The 26,990-nt window shown below is 39.0% G+C and overlaps 1 protein-coding gene across 2 annotated transcripts in view; it reads right to left on the reverse strand.

The window, feature by feature from the left end:
• The window catches only part of NFATC1 (nuclear factor of activated T cells 1), a 179,511-nt gene that overhangs the window by 38,816 nt on the left and 113,705 nt on the right, over window positions 1-26,990 (reverse strand). For both annotated transcript variants that reach the window (XM_054984882.1, XM_054984881.1), the window contains exon 9: window positions 5,739-6,118. In XM_054984882.1, coding sequence (XP_054840857.1) covers window positions 5,739-6,118 — 380 coding nt within the window. The remainder of the gene's footprint in view (window positions 1-5,738; window positions 6,119-26,990) is intronic.

Raw genomic sequence — 26,990 nt, forward strand, 5'->3', positions numbered from 1 at the left:
ATGTGACTGAGCAAATTATGTTCTGACTAGTTAAACCAAACAAATACATGAAACACATTGTTACAATCTACAGGTGTAAACTTTAATGAAAATTACAAAATGGCTGATAAACAAATTGCAGGCCAAGAAGACAGTGGAAAATTGGAAATAATGGTTAGGATCTTACCTAGAATTTCCATGTGTGCAAGGGGAAGGGGATTTTTAGTGATGTGTCTCTGCCACACCATACCTCTGACTCCCCCCCAAGCAAATCCTAAAGGTTCCCTGTCCCACAGCAGCAGCTGGGGTGGTGGTGGTATTTTGGACTGCAGCAGTAGGGAAAGGCTCCGTTTGAGACAAAATCGTCTACAGAATTTTAAACTGGGATCCAAGCTTATTGTTTCACCTTTTGACACGTGAATCTCCCAGAAAAGTGCTCTTTGAGAGGCTCCTCAGAGAGATTACCTCTGGAAAGCTGGTAGCTAATAGGAAAACTTAGTATGGTGACCTGTGTGGTTTGGATTTAATGGTCCACCACTCAATTGTAGACATTTAGTTCTATTAATGGTTTGACCTGTAATGAATTACTTGAGTTCTGTATTTCTCCATCCTCCCTACCCATCTTGTCTAACCTTCATTTCCAATGTTAGCGACTCAGCATGTTTTACCACAGTAGTATGTACGCTTTCAATCATTACAAATGAAGAGGGGTGCTCAATCTGGGCATGCAGCCAGCTTTACTAAAACTTTCCATGAGGAAAGCCTTTTGTTTTCCTCCAGAGCTGCTAGACGAGGCTAAAGGAGAGTTAGGGAGGGGGGCAATATGGGGAACTTGAAATTCAGTCCAATGTGATGACAGTATTACTGGACTTTGTAGAGTACCTGCATGTTGTTCTAATGACATCTGGACTACTGGAAATCAGTGAGCGAACTCAGATGTTTTAAAAAGGCATAACTGTGGCAGCAGCAGACTAAACTTAATGTCTTGGGAGTCAATCCTTTTAATCACAAAGCTGAGGTGCATGAAAAAGGATACATTTCAACATAAGAATAATTCTGTCTGGTATAGTTCCTGTTCAAATAAACTATATGACCAATTCATGTGCATTTCAAATTTATATATAAATTTGAAATATATATATAAAAACACCCATCCCACCCCTCTCAAACATGGCATAAAGGCAACAGAATTTAATATATGCTGTATAGGAGAAATATGGACATGTCAGACATCTAACAGTTCAACAGCATAAGCAATTCATGGGAAGGACATTAGCAATAGCTCATATTACTTCCAGAAGTTACAGCTTTTACTGTAAAAGTTATTTTTTTAAAAGACACCTTTGCCTGTGGTTTTGCCATTTTTACATACTTACATGAGAGTTTAAAACTCCCAATTTAACTTAAAAAAAAAAAACCAAGCGAGCACTTGAAATGTATGCATTCATGGGCAAAGTGCTATAAAACTCACAGCTGTGCAGAGACAATTATAAGGGGCAAAAGCTGACTGGCACTGAAAAGAAGCTGATGAAGTGCTTTTGATAGCTGCTGTCAGCCATGTCTCAAAAATCCAGGGAACTCTTTATAGCCTATATAGTCTCCTTGTACTGATATATAAAAAGACTAGTTTCTCTCATCTTATCATCTTAAAAAGGGAAGAAATACATACAAGGTGCAAAATAAATAAATTTAGTTCCTAATTTTATTTTCTAAAATTATTTTCAGGTGGATAGCCATGTTGGCCTGCAGCAGAAGATCAAGATTTGCATCCAACAAGATTTCCAGGCTACAAGCTTTTGAGAGTCAACGCTGATGAGTGGTCCTTTGATTCCTGAAAGCTTATACCTTGGCAATCTTGTTGGTCTTTAAGGTGCTACTGAACTCAAGACTTGATTTTCCACAATTGGTTCAGGTAATCCTAGCTGGAGACAAAAAGTGGCACCCAGACAATTTTGTACTGAAGACAGAGTTAGGTACCTCTATAAAGCAGTTGTTCATTCCAGAACAGTTGTATTAAGCTGAATGGGACTGCTTCACTGTTATTAAATTGTAGCTGGCGTATTATTTTGGTGGTCTTCTCATCCTTTGGCATTTATCTCAAACATTCTGGTAATGAATGACATTTAGAAGACTATACAGGCCATAATACAGCATAGATTTAAGGATGCAAACGCCCATTCTAGTGAACAGGCTTAAGCATGCTGATATTGAATTATGGCCATATTCTAGATGTGCCTTGTTAAGGAACTTCAAGGAAGTTGAAGGATTTTAAGGGTAACCTTTTAGGTGGTTAATGAACAACAAGATATATGTTGTTCTATAATTTTTCTTCCCTGTGGATTTTCATTTATGACATAAATCAGTGGGGTGGCTCAGTTTATTGAGAAGACCAATGGAGTAGGGAGTAGCTGTTTATCCCTTTCACTGCCAGCCATTTCCTCACTCCAAATCACTCCTACCAGCTACTTTTCTCACTTGGAGGTAAAAGATTCAGAAAAAATTAGTAGAGGTTGAGGCAAACACATTTTTGCAGGCAAATGACTGGGAAGGAAAGAGTTCAACATAATCTGAATCTAGGTAATCATTGGCAGATATCTGTGACAGTGTCCACACTCAAGTTACAGGTTCACAATGCAAAAGCATCCTTAGGAATAATATCTACAAATATTGTGGATATTTGAACTAGTACAAAGACAGGGATTCTCAGCATAATTACTTTGAAATAAGTTCTACTAAAATAAGTAAGGCATACTCTCAATTAAATTTTCTTACAACTTCAGAGATAATCCTCACATGTCAAAATTACACTTTCCTTAAGTGACTAGCTCAGTCATTCTACACGCGTACTAATCCCAGTGCTTTCAACAGAGCATTAGATTTACATCCAAGTAAGTGTATTTAGGATAACTCCTCAGATGGTATGGTATATTATTGATATTGTGCACCTGAATTTAAAATCAAAATTCAGGTGACAGAAAACAATATTAGATTGCCAGTGAAAACTCCAGAAGCTTTTAGGAGCTTATTGTTTTAATTTTGTTTTTTTTTTCTTAATACCTATTTGTTATCAGCATGTGCAATGAAAAAGTGTCTAATATTATCCCTTTAATTGTGTTCAAATACTATATCATCAGTTACTTTCCAAGAGTCTCTTCCTGTTCATGCTGATGTGTTCCCTTGTTGCTTATGGAGATAACATTCATTGATAACTCCACCTAATTTCTTTGATGTTTTTAATGGTAGGAAATAACTCTACAACTGAGTGGCGTTGTACTGTAGGAATCAAAATATGCAGCATGAACATTAATAAGGTTAACAACTTATGCAACCACTTTTTGGCAGTGAAATGACCAATTTATTTTTGCAAAACTGGTTGAGATTTTGTGTATGCTATATGTCAAGCAGACAGAATATATTCTGATACCACAGTAAACTAGGGGTTGTTTAAACTTTGGTTTGTGTAAAAACTCTAGTTAGTCTACCACACGTAACTAACAAATCACAGTTTGTGCATAAACTATGGTTTGTCGGCTCTTGTCACCTTTTACCACATAGTAGGAAGGACATCCTTCCTAGACTACCATCTCTATGACCAGGTTCCATGAAGGCTGTGTCACACCACAAACTGTAGTTCAAAACAAATCACAGTTAGTACAAATTAGGATAACAAACCAGTTGCAAACTCCAGTGTGAATTCCTTGTTTAGTGCCAATCAACAAACCGTGGTTTGTTGAGCCATTGCTATTCATAATTTATAAACCACAGTTTCTTGTGATGTCTGAAAGCAGCCATAGAATGGAAATAAATAAAGGTGACATTCTGGGGATGGCAAAGGATCCCTGAGCCTCAAAAACAAGTGTGGAAGTTAGCAGGGAATATTCTAATGGCTGAGAAAAGCCCTCGAAACTTATGTCTTGTCTGAGAGGCAGTGTCTATGCTAATAAGCAGATGGGTATGTCTAGTCCTCCCATATGCAGGACTAACAAATTCAGTAAAAGACTAGTAAAAAGGTCCAAGCTTTGAGTGAAAGATTCTAGATTTGGTGCTCTTTTCCTGCTTTTAATCTATTTCTGTAGGTCATTTTTTAAAAAAAAACTGAGCAAGGAGGACACCATTTTGTTTCAATTAAAACAAAATTCTACTCTAAAGTTAGCCATGACTCAAACAGGGAACTGTGTGAGAAGCAATGCGTTAAACACTGTTATATTTGCCATATATTTTGACATAAATACATATAAGCTCTTGAACTAAATGTACCGAAAGATGGTTCTTGAGTACCTTTGTTAATTAAAAAGCCAGCATGCAATTCATTTTTATACTACAATGTCAAAAGGAATAGCTCATTAATACAAATTGTAGAAATGTTTGGCACCAGTTGTATAATGTTTTGATCGAAGTTTTAATCCTAACTTGTGGGCGGTTCTTTCCAGACAAGTAACACATTAGAACAGGGTGTCTATTAAAAAGCTACCTAGCCACAGAACACAATATTGCTATTCAAGCTTTAAAATACTAACATTTAAAATCTGAATTCAGATGGAATTCTGCTGATTAAAATGGAATAAAATATTTCATGAGTTTTTAAAACGTTTACAATAAACTGCCTCTGGCAATTATTTCCATCTTTGTTGACTGTCACTTGCATATTTTTATTGGAACAAGATCTGTTCGAAGGCATTTTTGTCAAAACCCATAATGCATTATATAAGATTATGTTGATATTGAAAGGGACCCCATGAAGGCATAAATTTCTAATAGCCACCATGGTTTTAAGCAATGAATCACAGTTCAGAGAGGTAATGTAATCAAATTTCAGATTCCACCCTTTATTTATCTGAATGAATTAATCTTTGTTAGTTTGATATGCTCATTGGAGCTTTTTAACTTTGCAGTGGTACATGCAGAACACACACACACACTTTTTAATAAAAGGCCAGCTACAAATTTACTAGAAAGTAAGGGAGGTGGAGGTGTGGAAGGGAAGCAAGCTTTAATTTCAGATGCCAGCAAGTGAAGGTCATGAATTGGTTTTTAATTTAGAATTTCTTAGACAAAGTAGAACAATTTTATCACTTAGTTCCATGTAGCAGATTGTGTATTTCAAGATGTAACATAATACGGACACTGGGACTATTCAAAATGGGGTGTCAGTGCCATTCTGCAAGTCCCAAGCATAAGCCAAAACCATATGCTTAAGATTGTAGCATTGTTAACTATTGGATGCGCAGATACTTCAGCAATGACTTTCAGCATTTAAAATTTGGATCACACATTTTCTTTACTGCTGATGACATTAAAGAAATCTTTCCCATACTGAGGTCCACCCAAACAAAATTCTGCTCCGTTCCACAAGACTGTTAATTGGCAATTTTCCCTATAAATGCTTAAGGAGGTTAAAAGAAGTCACTGGCATATCAAAATGGTTGAACACAAACCTCTACATCTGTGGAAGACTTACCATCGTCCAGGTATAACTGGTCCAATTCCTCGGGTTCACGCTTGATCGTTACAGGAATAGGGGCCAAATTATGATTATTGTCCTCATGCAACTCGGGCAACGACAGTGGCTGATTTGCTGAAGATTCATTTCTTTGAACATTCGGCAGTTGCTGCTGACCCATTATGGATGAATGAGTTGGACTGCAGGACTGCAAAAAGGTTGGCTCTTGGGTTACAGATGGAACTGGAGAGGAGGGACTGTTGGGATAGAGTGTTTGTTGGTAACCAAGGGAACAGCTACTGCTCAGATGTTGACTCACCTGCGGCTGCAGCATGATGTGAGATGCCTGATCTGGAGAGCTTGGGTGCACAACTATAGACCTTGGCACTTCCTGTATGGTGGGGACCCCTCCAACGGTCTGCTGAAGTCCTAGGTGGCTGTGGCCTGGGTTGCTGATGCACTTGTAAGCAGGAGTGGAAAGATCATGCAGCTTAGGACTTGAGCTGGGAGACGATGACATCACAGTGTTTCTCTGCTGACAGGAAGTGAAGCCAGCCACAAGGCACGAGCCAGGATCAGGAGGCATCATGATCTGCTGGCTGTAGTAAGGTTTAGAGAGAGGGCTTAATCCTTGGTTCCTTGGTCCACAGGTTTGAGCAGGCTCATAGTCGTCAGTGGGTTCTGTTTTTATAATTGGAACTGTTGAAAGAAAAAAGAAAGTGCTTTGAATAAACACAGAGTTGCACATTGGTATGATCAAGTTGGCTTGTGGCTAGGATACCCTTTGCAAAAACAAACAACGTCTTGAATAAGACTCTGTGTGTCCTTTGCCTGGTTCTCCCACCCCATAAAAAATATGAATGAGTCATCCGCACAAGAAAGTCACAGCTGGTTCTAATATTGAAAAAGACTATTTTCTTTGGACTCTCCTCCAGCTCTAATGTGCTATAAAAATCTATTTGCAAATAGCTGTGCTGCAGTAGAAGCTCTGGACCCAAGGGCTCCATGGATTTGTAGTAATCAAAGCAAGAATTTTAACTTGGATGTACTACCACATGTCTACTGCTACTGATGGCCCATTTGATAGATGTCTGCACAATGGGTAAATTCAAGCACGAAGAGGCAAAAAAGGGCTTTCAGAGTTCACCAAAACAAAACTCCAAGGAGAATGGCAAGTTTATGAAAAATGATGCATTTCATCATAAGACTTTGTCTAGGGTAAACTAGAATCTAACTTTTCTTTTTAAAAACAAAAACAGTAAACCAGTGTCTACTGTATGGTTTTATAGCTTCCGCAAGAGGATGAAAAAGAAAAAAAAAAGCACTCTCTAGACTACGGCACATTTGATGTAGATACTTATAAGTGATCCCATGCAAGAACAGACCACCTAATTTTCCAGTTAAGCAATTGCTCTGCCTGCCAAATATTTCATTGCAATGGTACCTACTAATCAGGTAAAGAAGGCACCATCTCTAAAAATAGCAGGCAGAGAAGGCTGAAAAATTAATTAAATGCTGGTGGAAGTTTAGCATGTGTTGAACAGCTACTCAAAATCTCTGCTGGTGTGACATTGTCAGCAATAAGATCATTAATTCTTCTATATTGTTATCCTCAAATTAGGGTAAGTGGCCAAGTCCAATCTGTGACTGAAGGTGTTGGTTTAGCATTTATGTTCAGCAGCATGATCTGAAATCTTGTTATATAACTGGATTTAAATTGATGCATAGTTGGAATGCACGTTAATTTAGAAGTGCTTATATTCCTCTACATCCGATTGGGCATACTGCCAGATAATTGTGAACAGGATTGCAGCCTTAGTCAATAAAAATATATATTGTTTTAAATTCAGTGCTTTAGCTCAAGCAGTTGTGAATGTTCCCAAAGCTTGCTAATTACTCATTTTAGCATGAAGAGGTCAGTTACTTGGGTAAATGGTGAATGTGAAGTCTATAGTCATGGTCTTCATCTTTGATCCACAGTTTACTCTGCCACAGCAGTGTTTTCAAAAGTCACTTGAGGGGCTGCAGGCTAAATTAGTCATTATCTAGGTGTGAGGAAAAGGGCATGACTGCAGATTCAACAGTAACCAGTAATGATTAACATGATTGTGTGATGTAACTAAGTTGTGTATTGGGTTGTTATTCAGCAGTTAAATTTGAGAATGCTTTCGATTCATGGTAACATTATTTTTTCAGAAACATTTTTGATACACAGATTATCCATTTCCATAGGACTGCATATGCATTGGGTCTGCCTAGAAGATACAAAGTAAGCTAGTATGTGAGGTGTTTTTATTAAATTAGGCTCATAAAGTAAGCCGTCTACATAGAAAACAATAATTACATTTTGGTTGTAATAGCCCTATGAGGGGAGGGAGCTGAAAAGGGTAAAGAATAGGCATTTAATTCAGTACTGAACAAGTGCTATACAAAAACAGTATAAAATGCCATCATAGGTCATAGTAAGACATGAATCTGTATTGCTTTCACACACATTGGATAATGCACATTCAATGCACTTTGGTGACCATATGCAACTGGATTTTCCTGTTTTGCATATGTTTTCCAACATGTATGAAAGTAGCCATATGTGGGTCAAGAACGGCAAATAATTCTTAATTCTAAAAGGGTTTTTTTACAGTTGTATCTTTCTCTAAAAGATCCATTCTTTTGTCTTAGAAAGTCATCTATAGGAAGTTCCATCCAAGTATGGCCCAGAATTGTTCAGCTTCACCATCAATTGCCTGAAGGAAAATCTCTGTGTCTGCTGCATGGCTTCGAGATTATCAGGTTTACTCTTGCTTGGCCCATAAATAAATATGATCCTAGCTATTCCATAAGGATTTCATCAAAGGAGTCAAAACAGAAAATAAACAAACAGATTCTCCAATCTCTTGCTACAGAACTGTTAATAAACAGAATCATTGTTGGGAAAACTCTTTAGAATACTTTGGGATCAAGGGAAAATACCATCTGTTGGGGAGAAGGAGAAGAGCATGAACCCAATCTTTTTTTGATTGCTGCACATATGTGTTTTAAAAGGGCAAGGAGTGAAAATACATGCATACATAATCACATCTGATCTATGTATCTTGTACTCTGGTATCGTATCTTGATGCCCTGACTTAGATTGCCTAGGCTAGACCAATCTTATCAGATCTTGGAAGCTGAGTGGAATTGGCTTTGGTTACCAATTGGATGGCAGTTCATAACATACAGGGGAATCCAGCTGGTTCACTACTTTTGCACAGTGCACGAGTGTATGGAAGGGAGAAGGATACTGTTGTTAAAAAACTTAGACTATCCATGCATCCGTCCATTATTATTGATTTAATAATAAATCAATCAATATAACAAAATTAAAATATATTAAAACAGCGATATTTGACATTCTAAATTAAGTACATTCTGTTTCAGATTTTGTAGGGCGTGATGATGATGGTTTTAGGCAGGGAGATGAATCATAACATCAGTCAATTTAATGTAAGAACCACATTTTTGTAGAAATGGCAGCTATACATCAAGGTACCTCCTGTTCTTACTGAAAGAAGTCCGTATTATGACACCACACCAAGAACTCTTGCATAAAGACAATGAGCCTCTATGTGAGTATGAGTGTGGGGGGAGACATCTCATTTCACTTAAACAAAAGGCTCCGAACAGGTAAAGTGTAACTGGTAAGATATAAATGCAGTGAAAGATCATGGAGTAGAAACATGATGATTTAAAAAACGTATGACTTTCCTAACAGGCCCGTTTGCTCCAACATGTTAGAAATCCATATTTTCACTGCTCTGTGATTTATCTATTTTGCTTTTGGCTGTTAGAATGCATACAAAATAGGCACATTTTTTCAATAGGTAAGGCTTCAATGCACTCAGCTGCCAATTTTAATAACTCAGTGACTGCAGTTAAATGACAACTAAGAGGTCAGTATCCTTCTAAAAACAGGCTAGTTTATTACAGCAGGAGCGTTTATACATAAGAATCTTTTTCTGCAGTTGTATATGACCTCCCTAAACGAGTTACGGAAGCTGTAAGGTGCCACATCAGATTCTGTCTTCTTGTAAATAGTTGTTCATATTAATAATGAAACTTTATTGGCTGTGGTGTATATACTTCCATGCTTAACACATATAAAATGATCAGGTTATCTTCTATTTCGCTCTTAAGAACGTATAGGTAAGATTCTGCCAGGTTTCCACTGGTGCAAAAAAGAGGAAGGGATCCCCTTTGATCACCAAAAAAGCTCTGCTGCGGACTGTGGGACCTGAATGAACAAAAATCATGTAAAAACAAGGGGGTTGGGGGCTGTAGAAAGGAGGGTAGTTTGGTGAGATGGAATGAAGAAGCTGACTGGACCCTCTCTTGTATCTATCTCTACATATAAAACAAAATTACTCACTGCTTTTACAGTAGATTAGAAGTAAAACCTTCCTAGTATGCAAGTGTGTTTGAAATTATAAATCAAACAAGTGGGGGACCTGCAAGGACTTGTGGCAGGGGGGCATCCCATTTGCTGGACACTATTTCTTCCTTCCCTTTCCGCAAAGCACCCATAGCCTCTCCCCTTTTCCTGCTTTCTTCATGCCTTCCCACCCACCAGCCAACCTACTTTTATCCCCTCTCTGCCCCATATTCACCTTTCCCTCCTTCAGTCATCCTGGCAGCCTCCACTTGGGAAAACTACTGCCCACTTGTGTGGTACCAGTTGACCGACTGGGTCCACCTCATTTCCCCCTATAACTCCTATATGGTATTTCCTCTTTCCGTCCTCCTGGCAACCCCCGTAGTTTCACCTTTCCCTGCTTCCTTCCCACCAACCTTTTATCTACTCCCCATCTTGAACTATATTATTCATTTACTTCATTTATGCCCTGCCTTTCTCTGCAACAGGTACCTGAAGTAGCTTACATCATTTTCATCCCCTCTGTTTTATCCTCATAACAACTTGTGAGGTAAGTTTCATTGAGAGTATGTGACTAGCTCAAGGTCACCTGTAAGCTTCCCCAGAAGAGTGGGGATTTGAACTTGGGTCTCCTAAATCCTAAAATGAAACTCTAACCAGTACACCACACTGGCTTTTGTGGAGTGGTGCAGTTTTATAGTAGCAAGCAACCTGTCCTATGTAAGTTGTGTGATAGCAAGTCCCCTGGTGGGTGCTGCAGGGCCCTAACAAGTCCTTTCTCACAGGTCTACCCCCTCCCTCTACCTTTTACTGACAGAAACCAAGGCTTGAAGGCTAACAATACTGCAGTAGTTGCCTAGCAACCACTGAAGGCATTCATTTCTTAAAGTCATTGATGCTGCATCTATTATTTATGTGTTTGAGTGTATGTGTTTTAGAGTCCAGATTTTTATGCAAGTCTGTGACATTTCGTGGGTTTGTAAAAAGATCTGTCTTGTCTGTTTATCCAGTCTCTGGATATAAGTATCTAAAGATCTGGTCACACTGAGAAGTAAATATAGTGATGATGATTCATTTTCTATCATACGATATTAATGACGCAGCTATGAAAGGGGTAAACTGAGTCTAAAACAAGAAATAAACAATTGCTTCACACTCCACTTCAGAAAACAAATTGTAGTTCTTCAGTTTCCAAATGCATCTTTATTGGATGCGCTATGGTCAGAATTTTTCTTGGTTTGAGAAACCATAGTATGGCTGCTTATAGGGTGTAGAATGGAACCAGAGCTGAATGACCAATGAAGTACACAGCAACAACTGCACAGGCCACTTGACTTAAGAAACCCTAAAATGAACTTTCATTTAAAAAGTAAAGTTGCATTCAGATGTCATGACAAGCTCTATTTAAAGTCTGATTGACTGCAAAAAAAGTTTGTTGTTGCTTGTATGTGTTCCTCACTCCCTTTGCCTCCCTCTTTGCATGCAGAACTTCCCAACATCAACCTCCAGTTCATGATGATGTATGAATGTCCGTCCCTTGATGAATTGGAGTTTACTTCTCATGAATTCAAATTTTAACCTGGGATTGATAAAGATTTGAGGAGTGAGGGACATGTACAAGCACAGCAGCAAACTCAGACTGTGTCCCGGTGGAATTTAGTTGCATCTAAAAGGAAACTTGTTATAACATCTCAATTACAGCTCAAGCCTCTAGCATGCGTGATTATAAGGAAGAGGAAAGACATAGGCTAGATTGGAATAAGACTGAGAAACCAGGAACCTTTCCCAAGTCAACATTACTAGCAAGATGGGGGGGGGGAGGCAAGGTTCCCATGCCTTTACATTGCAAATATGAATACAACTGGTAAAGCTTGCTCCACCACTAGATCTCATGTTTGGAAAAACTTTTCTTGCTGAATTCCTGTTTGCCATACAGTTATTAAAGGCACATGTTAAAGCCAGTGCTTCACTCAACAGGGCCAAGGACACCACATTATATTGTAACGTGGCATGTAATTTGTTGCCTAATGCACAAGGGGATAAAAGATGTGATAAAAGAAATATTCAAAGATTACTCTCAAAATGTACACAACACTGCAATTATGACTGACAGATAAACCACAGATATAAACAAACATAAACAATCAAAATTACAATGAAATGTGAAATAATATGAATGCCAACATAGCTAACTAACATTAAACATGAGTCTTGTGGCACCCTGAAGATTAAGACCTGTTAAATTCCAGTTTCTGTGGACTAGAGCCCACATCATCAGAAGCTGTAAATGATAGGCTCACAAGGTTAACAAGCAGTAGCGTTCTTCCTCTTTTGTGCCTGTATTGTAACAGGCTATTTCTAGATAATTTATTTAATCACATTTCTAGACCACCCTCCCCGTCAGACGGGCTCAGTTTGGCCTTGCCAATTTGTGTCTTTACTTATTACTTACTAGATGGGTATTGTGATCCCACAAATGCTTTGTGCAACCACTTTTAGGTATGAGTTTCTCTCTGAAGAATTGTAGCAAATGTGATTATAACAAAGCGCTTGGCTGGAGAAAATGGAGTGCATGAGATTCTTAGGGTGGTAGCTGGAAACATGCATGTATGTATGGAAGTCAGTGGGTTTTAAGGTGGTACTTATTTGTCCATTGTGTAGTTCTATGGTGGTATCTAGAAAACAGACCCATTATGAGAACTGGTCAGGTTGATGGTGGGATGAAAGTTCTTCAAGTCCTGGTGAAATCGCTTGAAAACTTCACGGGCCCATTGATAAAAAAATCCCAATGTTAAATCTCAATTACAGGAGAAAATAAGTGGAACCAGACAAAGTATTGCTCTGAACCAGACATGAATATGTAATTCTGCATTAGGATACCTGTGGTTCTTCAATTAACCTGAAGGTACAAGCTGTACAAATCAGAAGTAATTATGAGTGATGACAAAATGGCAAGGTGTGCTGTAGTATTATCAGGGGAAATGTTCCTGATGGCTTGTAGTCTGTCCTTGTGGAGGATACTGGTTTAAAGAGCTTCAGCATCCTTAGTGAATAGGACAGTATTTTCTGCTAGACTATCACTGAATAACAGTTTCCTCAAGAAATCAGTAAAGTCTTAGAAATAACTGAAGGTGTTGATGGCACAAGTCTTGACAGTGATTGTGCCAGTATCTGAACAACAAGGCATTCCCAGGTCGCTAGGTTTGTGTATTTTAGGTAGTAGACAGAAGGTTTCATTTCTGGTCAATATTCAGCACTCCGTCTTGAATCTGTATACTTTTGATCTGGCCATAAGAAATTTATGGGCAAAGGAACAACTCCTATCTGGATGCAGCGACTTTATCTTATTTCATGCTGTTCTGTGGGAGAATCTCAATTAATTCACTCCACGCTGTTTTATATTACATCTCAGTGTCTATTTTGTGCTGGGTCATGCATTTTTGATTAATTTATTATATTGATGGAGTGCTGTTTATGAGATATATATACACCAATGAGGAAGTCCCTTGGGCCAAAATGTGTCTGGTTTTCATATACATATGGAGATTAAATGTACTAATATATCTATATGTGAGTGATTTAACTATGTATATATGTATACGTACAAGTTTAGTACTTGTATGTTGAACCAAGTTGTGGATGTTTTTAAATCTAACGTGTCCATTTTTACTTGAAGAATTATATACCAGTGTTTTTAATCTGTTCTCTTACATTTTTAGCTATACTTAAATTTTTTCCAACCTCTCTGGTCACCCTTTGTTTGCTGGGCTGTTGGTTTTTCTCCCCTTTCTCTTGTTCTTGACAGGTTATTGGCAAAACCTCCTAGGGTGAGTCCACAGAGATTTGTTCCTTATATTTTGGGAATTCCCTCACTATTTTATTTAATTCTCTCTGGAATTCCAGTCTGATTACAATGGTGCACTATTAAAGGTGCGGTTGGAGAACTATCTCAGTCTTCCTCATGCATCAGGTGTTAACTAACTTAGCAAATCTAAGGAGATTACAATCTCACCGTTTACTGCTATTGTGAATGTCAAAGGAAAAGTCATATAATGCCCTTTATTGTGAATGGTCTCTGTACTTTTCTGTTAATTTGAATTTTACATAATGACCTCACCTTGAACTCCCTGCATTTCATTTTACCCTGCGCTTTCCTCCTTTCCCCCTTCATAATCTTAGATATATAAAGAGCCACTACATGTAAAAGATAAAATGGGCTCTAGTCCACAACTGCTTATGCTAGAATAAAAACTTGTTCGTCTTTAACATGACACAAGATTCCTATTTATATCTGTTGCAAAGGACTAATGTGGTTACCCTTCTGGAATTAACTTTAAACTAAACATCATCATTTTAAAGAGAATTAAAGTGTAGCTACATGGTATTCCATTAATTGATATGATATATGCATTCTCCTGCATAGTCTCTAAATGCACTCTTGTTACAGATAATTGTGTGAACTCATGAGGAAGATTTTGCTTGGCTCATGCAGTTAGACTCTTGACTCGACGGGGATGCTGGTCTATACTCTTGCTTCGACTATGTAGTTTTATTCATGAAGCCACAGCACTATTCAAGGCTCTTCAGCAGGATGGCAGGGTCAGTAATAAATCAGTGAATAAGCCACGCATTCTCCATCTGCAGCAAAATCCCAATTACAAACAAAGCATATATATATTCCTAGCAAAAATGTTTAACAATTTCATACTTTGTGAAGTTTATTCTGTCTAAATTCTAATGCAATTAAAAAACCATGCTAATGAAAAATGGCAGTGAAAAACATGAAAAAATCCTCCATGTGTTATCTTTCAAGTATATTACAACATCTAATGGCTTTTGTACAACTTTTTATATAAAAATTGACTATTTGTATCAAATATTAAAGTATCTTATATGTAAAACAACTAACTTCTAAGGCATGAATTCTACCTATATAACCCTCTACTTCCACCAGCAGAAAGGGAGGGGATTTTTGCTTCTTGCCCTTCCTACTGCAGACCCTCACTTTGCCTCACAGCCTCAATGAGGGGGGAGAGGAAGAAAGTCTGTTTATACAAATGTCACTTCACATGCATTAAGTAAGTTCCATCCCATATAATTTAGCATTTTAAAATATCCTGTATTAACGATGCATGCCTGTAATCAATTCTAGTTTAACTGTCTAATAGAAAACAAATAAAACTTCATCCGAAGATAAAACTCACATGATGGATCCCCCCAAATTATATTCTTACTGAAGGGTCAACCAGTTATTAGAGCAGCTTGCCCAGAACTTCCAGCTCCTCCTAAGTACCCTAACAATATCATCTGCTTTAGCACCCAATTTGTGCAATATTTCATTACTACAAAAGTTACTATGACTCAGGAGGGTAAAAAGATGAAAAGGTACACCTTATACTCTTGTGAGCCTTTGCTACACCTTTTTGAAACCATGGTTTCCTAGATCAGCTGCTGCTTCAACACCAACTTTTTTATTTGAAAAGGTTTCTTCACCATGTGGTCCCAGCCAATAAAGGATCATATAGTAAATGCAAAGTCTTCATAGCACCACTTACAGTAAGTACTATACAAAGTTACTCCAGTCAAAGCCCATTGAAACCAATGGTTTTAGATTGGAGTAGCTCTTCATAGGACTGTACTGTTATAGTCAATCAAATCTGACTGTGTGACAAACATTGCTAAGCAAGATGGAGGCGGATATTCAGCCTGTTTTGATTGAGGTATTGCTTCCCTTTAAATATCAGATTCACCCTTTGGGAATATTACTAGTCCCAATGCTGTCCTTTGATGCTCAGGTGGGATCGGTAGCCACTTGTGCTCAAAGATTTGCAGTGGCTTCTGGCTGGTTTCCTAGCTACTTCTAATCTTTAACTGTCTGGCCCCAAGTTACTGCTTGAAAGAGAAAGCAAATAAAGTACCAATTTGTGGACTCATTCAGCTGCTATATGCCTCATTGACAACTCAGAGCTGTCAGTCATATTATCCCTTGATGACCTTCCCTCTTACTGCTTCAAAACCACCTTCATTTTATGTTTCCTTATAAGCAATAAAAGGCTCCAAGCAGTTAAACAGGCTGAGGGCATAAATGGCTGGGAGCCAAATGAAGCAGCCAGCCATCTGAAGCAGCTTAAAGTGCTTCGTGTGGCTTTACTTCAGAGTGATTTGAGGGGAGCTTGCTTTGTTTAGGGGGCCCTTCCGATGCCACTCCAAATCAGTGCGTAGAAAAGAGCAAGAGTCAGAAGTACGCTGTGGCTCACAAAAGCGCATACCCTACCACAAATTTTGTTAAGTCTTATAGGTGCTACTGGACTCTTGTTCTTTTCTACTGCTGCAGACAGACTAACACGGCTACCCATCTTGATCTATCTCCAAAGCAATGTGTTTCATTTTGGAGAGTGATTCATTCTGAAACAACTGAATACTTCTAGAATGTAGACAGAGAGGTGCATTAGATATACATCTTATTGAAAGTAATACAGGGCATCAACATCTGCATCTGGACACGCATCCTAACTAGAGTGTTGATACATAACTTTATTTTCAACTGGATGTCCAAACACATATCAACACCTGCATTCTGCCACAACTAAACATGTGCACCTTGACTAGGGTTCTTTTAGTCTAATGCCACAATCTTGTAGCACCTTAAAATTCTTTTGATGGATGAGGTCTGTGGGCCAGAATCTATTTCATCAAATGCACAACATGTTATTCTAAGTAGGCGAGGATATATGCCTCACATACAGAGAAATTTTATGCGTGTGTAAAGTGAAACCAAAACCTCAAGCAATGCAAGAGATGGCAGTAGTTATGTCATAGTACTATAAGAGCACAACCAAATACAGAATCCAGTCAATGAATGCAAGCTCATGTAAGAGATATGACTCTCTAGTAATAAATAGGCATATCACAATTAATAGGGTAACATGTCTTTAAAGAAGGACAATTACTTTCTGCAGAGAACAAACCTATTCCAAGATTTGCTGACATATTTTGCAGTGTAAAATTTACTAATAATTTTAATTCAGCAGGTTCAAGTTGGAGTGTCTCTCTGAATTGTTTTTGTTGGAGTAATGGCAGGTTTCAAGCCCAATAGAGAACATCCTGAGTTACTGAAATATTTCTCCCACTAGTTTCTATGTGGTGCCTGATGTACATATCTTTTAAGTAAGAATACCAGATGCCTGCAGGGATTCCATGGGGATTCTCCCCATATGTTCCCCGGAGGTTGCTTCGATCAGCTGATAGGCAGTTGCTGATGGTCCCTGGCCCCAGGGAGGTCTGTCTGGCCTCTACCAGAGCCAGGGCCTTTTCAGTCCTGGCTCCGACCTGGTGGAACTCTCTGTCTGAGGAGACTAGGGCCTGGTGGGATTTGTTATCTTTCTGCTGGGCCTGCAAGACGGAGATGTTCCACCAGGCATTTGGTGGGGGCTAGGCTGTCCTCTTCCCGGCTATACTACTAAAGACCGTCCGCCACCCATGCAGGAGCTCACAGTGTGACGCAGGTCATTATGTAAGAGCCAAGCCCTGCACCTAAAATGCTGAATTTTGATATTTATACCCACCATTTGTGAAATTTTATTGCACATGGAATAATGTTTTAAATGTCTATTTATAATGTTTTTATTGTTTTAAACTGTATATTATAAATTGTATGTTGTTACACCGCCCTGAGCCTGTCAGACGGGGAGGGCGGTCTAGAAATGTAATAAATAAATAAATAAATAAATAAATAAATAAATAAATAAATAAATAAATAAATAAATAAATAAATAAATAAATAAATAAATAAATAAATAAATAAATTTTGATGGTTACCTTTCAGTTTATCTGTCCTATGATTATGGACATGGTTCTTGTGAAAGCAACCCCCATGTCTTGGATCTTTGCACATCCTAGGCTGCTAAAAAGAGTCTGATTGGTTGGATGTCTGAAGCAGTTACTATTTTATTGAGGATGGAGAGGCCTCCATAAGCCCTTAAAGCAGACTGTGGTAAGACCACTCCTAAAGAAACCATCACTTGATGCAGGTTATCTTAACAACTACTGAGTAGTTTTTAATGTTCCATACTTGAGCCAGACCTTGGTTAGTAATTGGATGGGAGACCTCCAACAAAGACCAGGGTTGCAGAGGCAGGGAATGGCAAACCATCTCTGTTAGTCTTCTGCCATGAAAACCCCATCAGGGGTCACCATGAGTCAACTCTGACTTGAGTCCCACCTGTCCCACCACTTGGGACAGATGTTTGAATGTAGAGATAACACAATTCTAGAGATACTTAGATAATGCTGATTATCTCTGCAAGGTTGGATCCTTGGCCTGCTGGTTAGAGTTGCATTATGGGCATATATGTGTGATGATCCCACAGAAAAGTCAAACACTAAGCTACATAAAGTTCAAGGGAGAAGGCTTGGTTGCCTCCACATTTTTTCTTGCCTACCTACAACAGAGATGCTAACAAGCTTGAGTTAGCCAGCAATTGAGTAGCAGTGCCAAAGCTGAGTGCTATTTCTAGAAAACAAGGTCTGTTGGACTTGTTCAAGTTTCTGCTTTCTGATCTTTCAATGTGAAGAGTAAGTTTTCATCCATATTCAGCTACTTTTGCCCATCAGCACACTTGGATGTCCTCAGACAGCCTCGCAGTACCTTTCTCCCATTTCCTGTTTAGCACTGCATGAACTGGGTAAAGCATGCTTTGGCTGTAACATAAGATACAAGGGGCTCACTCAGGAGGACCATCAGAGATCTGAACTGAGGTATCTCACATTCAAACGTAGCATTCTATCCACTACATGTGATGTTGACTTTCAAAAGGAATATCATGGCAGCAAAGCATGTTTTGCTGTTGTATGTGTTGCATGTGACAGAATCAAGATGGAAGTTTAAATAAAACTATGCAGTTATTTTTGTTCTGAAACAAAGTTCCTTGGATTCTATGCTCTTTCTTGACATGACTTGGAAGGTTTACAGGTACAGATGGTACACTATGTGATGGAAGCAGAAGCATTCATGATCCAGACTTTCTACTTAAAGAGCTGGTTGGCTGCACTTTATTAAACAGTCATATTTTCTTGAATCTTGGCAAACAAATGATACACTTATGAACAGCACGGATGCTAGTACATTAACTCCCAACTGACATAGGACAAAAAGTCTTCCTAAAATCAGAAAAAGGCAGGAATACAATAATAATACTGTAGTTCAATTCTTTTACTCTAGAAAATGCCCCATTTACAGAGCACAAAGGGCTTGATGGCAGCCTATTTGCAAAGGCTCACAAAATACATCTCTCTCCAAATAGAAACAATACTGACAAAGTCCTTCTAGCTTTTGCATAGACTGTTAAATATCAGAAAGTAATCTCATCAGACAACAGCCAAAATACAATAAACTACAAAGAAAAAGAGCATGTGTAACAGAAGTGAGACATCATCTCATATTTCCACCGAAAATAAAACCACTGGGCCTAAATATGACAAACTGAAAGATCACAAGGCAAAACTGCACCCCCACACCCAAAGCAGGCTTGCTTTAAGGAAGATTCTACTCCAAACTTTTGCTTTAAGAATAGGTGTAAAATTTCTGAAAATGTTGTACTAATACTGGGAAAACCATTTTTTCTGATTATGTAGGGTTGCCAGGTCCCCTTACCCTCTCAGCAGGGGGTGGAGGTACCTGGCACTTACCTCTTGGATGTCCTCGCATGATGACATCATTTTTGGGAGTGATGTCATCACGCAGGCCCCAGGAATGCTCCTGGGCTTCATATGTTTTTTTGCTGCCCTTTCTACGTGATCCGTGCTGCGCTTATCCTTCCACTACTGGATCGTTCTACAGATACTTCTGATTTGGTCAACATAAATAGGCTTCTTTCTGACGAAAGTACAGAGATCACTTGGCAGGTAGCCAAGTTTTGCTCCCAAGCAATCAAACTTCAATCTTCTCACATCTTGCCTGGCAAAGTTGATGAAGAATTGATTGTAATAGCTAACACGTTAACTTAGCCATACTTTGCCAGGGTTTGTGCAAACCCTTATCTATACTTGTAGTAAGTTTTGATTTAAATTGTTGGATGTTAGTTGGCATAGATTGGCCTTTTAGTTAGCATTACACTAGTATGTTTTTAGCTTTTGATTGATCCTGATGGACTTCTTTTAATTTTGCAAGTTAGTGTTTGTTACGAAGTTATGTATCCACGTCTAGATTTGTTACATTCTTGCTGTATTTTATATACGCTAAATTCTGGTCGATTTTTATCTCATTCCTCTCTGGTCACTGACTGTAATAAAGAATGGTTGAGATTGAAGCTCCTGGGCTTCACACCAAATTGGCCCAGCATGAAGCCCAGGAACATTCCCGGGACCTGCACAATGATGTTACACTTGGGAGAGATGTCATCATGCCTTGAGCACACCCCGGGAGTCCCGTTCTCACATCTTTTCCCCTGCTGGCCAGGTGAGAGGTGGAGGGGCAGGAGGCTGGGAGCGGGGGATCTCCCCCACCTCCATCTGGGGATGGTCAACCCTATGAATTTGACAAAAAGTTGACATTTCTGGAAAACTGAAATAAATGCAGTATTTATTTTCTTATCTGTTCAAAGTTCTTTATTACCATAAAAGCTAAATATATATTATATATCTTAACACATAGAATTGTACCATTTGATATATTTGTAAAACTTAATCCCACTCTCAGGCAGTGTAATGGATAGAACAACAGTGGCCTCATAAGGTTCTCAAGCCCATCTTATTTTTCCCTATTTTTCCAACTGGCACCAACTTAGAATTAAACACAGAATCAATCAACTCTGTATTAAAAGTTATGAACCTTTAATGATCTGTACTTTTCAACAATATCCTCTCTGTGTGGCTAATGTTTCCCACAAACTCTTCAAAAACTTGCAACACTTGTTTACCGGAGATGGCATTGATATTAGTGAACATACCACAAGTGATCCTCTTTCCAAAAGCTTTCCCCTCCATGAGAAAAGCAATTTGTTTCTAACCTAACAGATCTTAGTACTGTTATGAATGAATCATATTGAGGTAAACTTTTGAGTAACGTTGATCTGTTCATTAATATTATACAAGAAATGTCACAATAAATATTGACAAAATTAGCTGTATGACATCTATATAAACAATAAGTAATATCAAAAAGAGTCCAGTAGCAGCTTTAAGGTGCTACTGGACTCTTTTTGATTTTGCTACCACAGACTAACATGGCTAACTCCTCTGCATCTAATAAGTAATATATCCTTCATAATGCTACCTTCAAGATTTTTCTCTAATCAGAATCACTTCCAAAAAGACCAACAGGTTCTAATTTTGAAATTTAATTAATTTGATTAATTTTAAAAACCAAAGATTTGCACAGACTGTTTCATCCTTTAGTTTGTTACTTAATTTCATGTGTATGTTTAAAAACACAGACTTTTTTTTCAAAAGCTTCAGAAGATGCAGAAAGATCTAAAGAAATCAGTATGATTTGAAACTTGGACAAGTCTACAGTGTATAGAAATTGGAATTATTGAATTCTACTGATTGTCTTGCTTAATTAGAACATTTTGAGAGTAAAAAACAGATGATTTACCTTACTAGTGTTTTTGAGTGGTCATCTGTGCATTCACACTGATGAGCTCTGTGCCCATGGAGAGATTTAATTCTAGATTTTAAGCATGAAAATCCTCTTCCCTGGAGTCAAGCCCAAGAGGGAGGTCTGTGTCTTCACTCTCCCTTCCAAAAGGGTACACCATACCGAGTTAAGAAATACTTGCTGTGGGGAAGGTAGATGGGCTGTGTGAATGTACAGATGACTGCTAAAAGAACACCAGTTACAGATAAGCAATGTGCTTATACTTCATGGTCTCTGTGCATCACACTGATGGTGGACTTAGCAAGCTGACCTACTTGGAGATGGACACGTAGAAGAGTAGATGAATCTCTCGGAAGACAGTCCCTTCTTTGGTCCCAAGTAATATGGAAACAGGACATGGTCTCTTCTGAAGGAGGCAGTACTGTCTAGGAAGAAGGGCAGTGCTCTATGGATGTGCCAAGAATGCAGGGCCTTCTCTTCTTCTAATTAGGTTGAACCATGTCTTGGTTCTGATGGCACTCAGATACCACCTTCAGCGGAAAAGTGATTCTGGGGTCACAACAACAACTTTGTCCCTGTGGATCTGGAGGTAGGGAACTTCGGAGTTCACTGATCCTTTACCAAGCAGAATATGACCAGAAAAGTCACTCTATAAGTAATGAGTCTCCAACAACAGGAGGTTAATGGCTCAAACGGTTAAACCATGTGCTAGGTGAGAACCATCAAAGGTTCCAGGTTGATGTGATGGAGCCTAGTGAAGTCTTTCAAGAACTGCTTCATAAGAGATTGGTGATGAGTGAACGTCAGTATCAATTTGAACCAAGTTTTGTTCTTTAGAACACGCACTTGTTGATTAAAATTGCTTGATTCCAGTGATCAAGGAAACTGTTCTACAGCAGTAACTAAGCATGATTTGATTAGGAACTAAACAGAGGGAAGCAAAATTGTATCTTGCTTAGAGTGATAAAATGACCTAAGATAGTCCACTACTTTACTTCACTTTGCCTATCAAAAAACTGCAATCTTATTGGACCAATTACAGTTTTCCTAATGGGTTCCGCAAGGCAGGTCCTCCAACACTTTTAAGGCTAGCAGAACACTTGCATACAATCTAGTCTCTAGTAATATTCCTTTTATCTTGAAAAATTATTCTATAACATTTAAAATGATAACATCACAGATCCAGGTGTCTTTTATGACCTTTTTAAAAACAAGACAAGCCATTTCTGCCCCCCACCCCCGCAATCCAACAAATCATTCTGCACTCACGTAAGAGTTTGCTCAACTTCGCATGAAAGTCTAAAGCTGAAACATGTCAAGAGAGTAGCAGTAAAATGAAAAATCTGTATTGCAATAACGAGAGCACACGGCATCAATTTTATTACTTTTCTCACGTTAGACTGGCATAGTATTTTAGTAAAGAAAGTGAGGGAGAGAGAACATAAAAGAGTAGGGTAACTCTTAAATATCATCACTAGAAAACCATGGCTGCAAACCGTCAAGAGATAATTATAGACATAGAACAGGAAGCAGAGCCCAGAGCCGACAAAGTTGGCTACTATTTTCAGAAGCATGCTCAGAATCATCACCCCTTTGGTTCTGCTGTGCTTTGCTATTGTAAGATTAAATATAATAATTGGAAGGTCAAGCTCAATACATGTTTTCTCATAAGTCTTCACAAATACTGCACTTAAAATCATGCTAAATGCACTGAAAATTTTGACCATAACTTCACAGAGGATACGCTGGGTCATATGCTATCTAGAATGTTGCATACTATTACTGAGATGGATATAATATATGTCTGTAAAAAACACTTCTCATTTAAGGTTACTTACTACATATTTTAAGGGCATGGGTATTTCAGTATGAAATCTGATCTGCAACTTTGTACTGCAACTACCTTATCTGAAACAGTCTTGAGGTACTTTAGCAATTAATCCAGTGTGAACTTGGCTTGTCCAGAACCACATTAGATCATGGTAAGAATACATACATATCCTAAGACCTGATGGTGGAGGAGTTAAAACATGAGCTAAAGTCACTAGTGGAAATCTCAGGTCAACCATGAAGTTATTGAACATGCTTAGGCAAATCAGTATCTCTTGGTTTCTGTTCCATACTTCTGTCTGATTGCTACTGTGATAATACAAAAGGTCTGAGCTCCAGGATAATGAGTGACTAAAGGGTCAGAATCGAATTTGGGAGACCCAGGTTCAAATCCCCACTCTGCCATGGAAGCTTGCTTGGTAACCTTGGGCCAGTCACCCTCTCTCAATCTAACCTACCTCTCAGGTTGCTGTGAGAATAAAATGTAGGAGAGGAGAACTGTTGCAAGCCTTGTTGGGTCCCCATCAGGGAAAAACACAGAGAATAAATAAATGCCCTACCGTGTAATGCAACTGTAAGAATTTGTTAGCTCTTCAACAAAGTCTTATAAAAATGCTAATTATTATTTCACTCATAACACATAAACTGTTTTTTTTGTCTCCATGTGAAAAGCCCAGGCTAGGGTTGCCAAGTCCCCCCCTGCCAATCAGGGGGAGGTGGGAACTTACCAAGGCACGCAGAGCTAGCCATTGGCCCTGTGTGATGACCTCACTTCCAGCAATGTTGTCACTTTCATTTTTGCTATATTTTGGCTGATTGTTAAAGAATCAACCCTAATGCAATGCTGTTGCTTCTGGGTCATGCTGGAAGTGACATCATCGTGCAGAGGCAATGATTATCCCTGCCCCGTTTCACCTGCCTGGTTCCTCCTGCTGATTAGCTGGTTATCAGTGGGCAGAGGCACTGATTGGCAGGAGATTGCCCATTATTAGCAGGTCTTGGCAAGGCTAGTCTGGGTCCTGACATATATTCATTTGCAGAAATATTTAGCATGAACTTGGCAGTACTCAATACAGCTAGCAGAAGACCTAGAAGTGTGGTAGCACTTTTTCAAGATGCCAAAACTTGGGCAGTCCTATTTGGGTGTGTCTGAGGTCAGTTAAGATTACTTGCATATAGGAAAAATAGAGCATGAGAACAAGCCTTAAGTCTTTTGTAGATTACAGCCCAGTTGCTACTTTCAAATTTGCAGGCTTCTTTACAGCTTGACCTTTAGGAGTATTCCAAGTCTAATAATGCTATCTTTATTTACTCAATATAACATTATTATAAACTTTGTTTCCTGTGTTGAATTTTTAAAACCATTATCATCCTCAGTAGCACTAATAGGAAATTAGTGAGTGGAACTGCACAGGCATAAACTTATAATATCAAAGAGAACAGCTCGTTCCAGTATATGACTCTGTGGCCATGTAACCAATTTCCTTGTCTAACCCAGCCTAGACTCCTTTTTAAGTTGGTTGGGTCCATGGGAGCAGGGTTGTATAGGCTTGTTTTCCATACACCAGTCAGAATGCCCCCTAGAATGAGCCTTTCTAATGCAGGAAGCCAACACAGAGCTTCTGGGTGCTCTAATTACTGTAAAATTTTGTTTAGTGTTTGCTGCTGAGGCTTTTATCTCCCCATTGCGTTGTCCTTTGTCCATGCCTATAAAGTAAGGCCCAGCAAATTCAGGTCGATTACAAGTTGCAAGGCAAGGTGGTGGGGAGAGGCACTCATCCATATTCTCCCACTGAGCTCTTCATTTGACTCTCTGTTGCCACAGATGTGAGCAAGAAACTGTCAGGTTCAGATAATCAGGCTCTTTTTCTTTGCATCGAGGCAACGTCCTATGTCAGGGGTAGGACATCTTTTTGGCCCTAATGCCTCCAAAACACACTGTCTTATCTGTGAAATTTCTGGTGTGCTGGCAAAAAGTGGAGGGGAGTGAAAGATTTTATAAGTTGAGACCCAGCGCACTGCCAGTATTTTAGGAGCTCAACAACATCATCTGGCATGCTTCTGTGCATATATACTGGAGGTTGCCTAGCTCTGTCCTAGTTCATGGGGTTACAGTGTAGGAAGGTGAGGGAAAAGGCTGCATAACAAATCATGAGGCAAGAACTCTTCTTCCTGCCCTCTGCCTCATAGAGAGGAAAAAAGGCTAACAGTATGCTTAATAGCAACAGCACATAGTTGAAACAAAACCTAAACCAGCAGGCAAATGAAAGCCAAATACTTGATCAGCCATGACACTCACTGGGTGTCCTTGATGCTGCCCACCCCCACCCCCCACCTCTCAGCCTAAATTACCCTTATAAGGCTGCTGTGAGATCATATCCAGGAGGGCTGAACATGTATGCTGAAGTGAGCTCCTTGAAGGATGGGCCAGATAAAAGGAGCTGCTATGCCACAAAAATCCTATAAATGCATCCTCAAAAACTCAGGGTTTGCACAATTTCCCCCCGCCCTGAAATATGTTTGTTAGGAGTTTCACTATTTCTATTTTCCAGACAAAAAGATGAGGCTGACAATTAGAGTTTTGTCCATGGCCAACCAATAGTCTCACGGCTAAGGTGAGACATGAGTCTTAATCCTGCAGACAGATTGTATGGATTGGACCACGCCAGTTCTAAGCATGGTACAAGCAAGTTGCTAGAAATGTACTACCTACGTTAATACTTTTACCTTTTTACCTTCAGGATTACCAACCCTCGGAGACACACACATATTTCAAAGAATATTTGGGTTCAGTTTAATCATCACAAAGGCACTCCATTGTTAGCAGGGCACCACTATATATGATTACGGTTATTTTCACGTTCTCTCTTCCCTTAGTATGTTTTGGCTGTAGTCTTCAAGCCACTTCCTCTGGAGCAGTCCCAATGACTTCTGTGGGAATATCTTTGGAAAGGTGGTTTAAGGATTGTATCCTTTTTATTTTGAAATATGGATTTACCATATTTATGATAGTATGGTCTATATGGATTTTCCATATTTATGAAAATATGGTCCACATTCAGTTTGGGCCACCCAGACGACTTTCTTTTTGATTGGAACTAGCCAGAATACAAAGCCCAGTATGGATACTGTGGCTGATATGGCTGATATCTGTAGGCCCTGTGGTCTTGTCAAGGCTAATAGTCATGTCTCACAGGTTGTCTGTACGGTGGGACACGTGGAGACTGTGGCAGAATACTGTAAGATTTGGCGGTCTGCCGATCCTTCTTTTTGGAAAGGTATTCATGTGTTTTTTCTGAAAATAACGCCTTTAAAGGGCATATCCTCTATTTTGTTTTGAGTCTCTTAACAGGAGTGCAGTGGAACTCAACCATGTGTGTCTAGGTAAGACTACAGAAGTATTGAGACCTCTTGTTGAGACATCCAAGACATGCCCACTGGCACGAATCTGCTGCTTTGAGAGGATTATTGCTTCATCCTGAATCAGCTAAGCTAGAGGCTTCTTGTCCTCTGGTACAGCATAGGAAGACATTTGCCAAAGGAAAATCTGGTAACCACTCATAATGGCCAAGAAGTTAGTCATCTTGATGTTGAGAATAGAGTCAGAATACATCTTCCTGCCTACATTGTCTGATTTCTTTCTCTCCCTATCCACAGGAGTGGAAAGACTGCCTTGCCAATATCTGGTCTGTAATTTCTCCGCAATAAGAGACAAAGCAGAAGGATGTGTAAACATA

Source organism: Eublepharis macularius, chromosome 7, assembly GCF_028583425.1.
Source record: "Eublepharis macularius isolate TG4126 chromosome 7, MPM_Emac_v1.0, whole genome shotgun sequence".
NCBI classification, from domain to species: domain Eukaryota; kingdom Metazoa; phylum Chordata; class Lepidosauria; order Squamata; family Eublepharidae; genus Eublepharis; species Eublepharis macularius.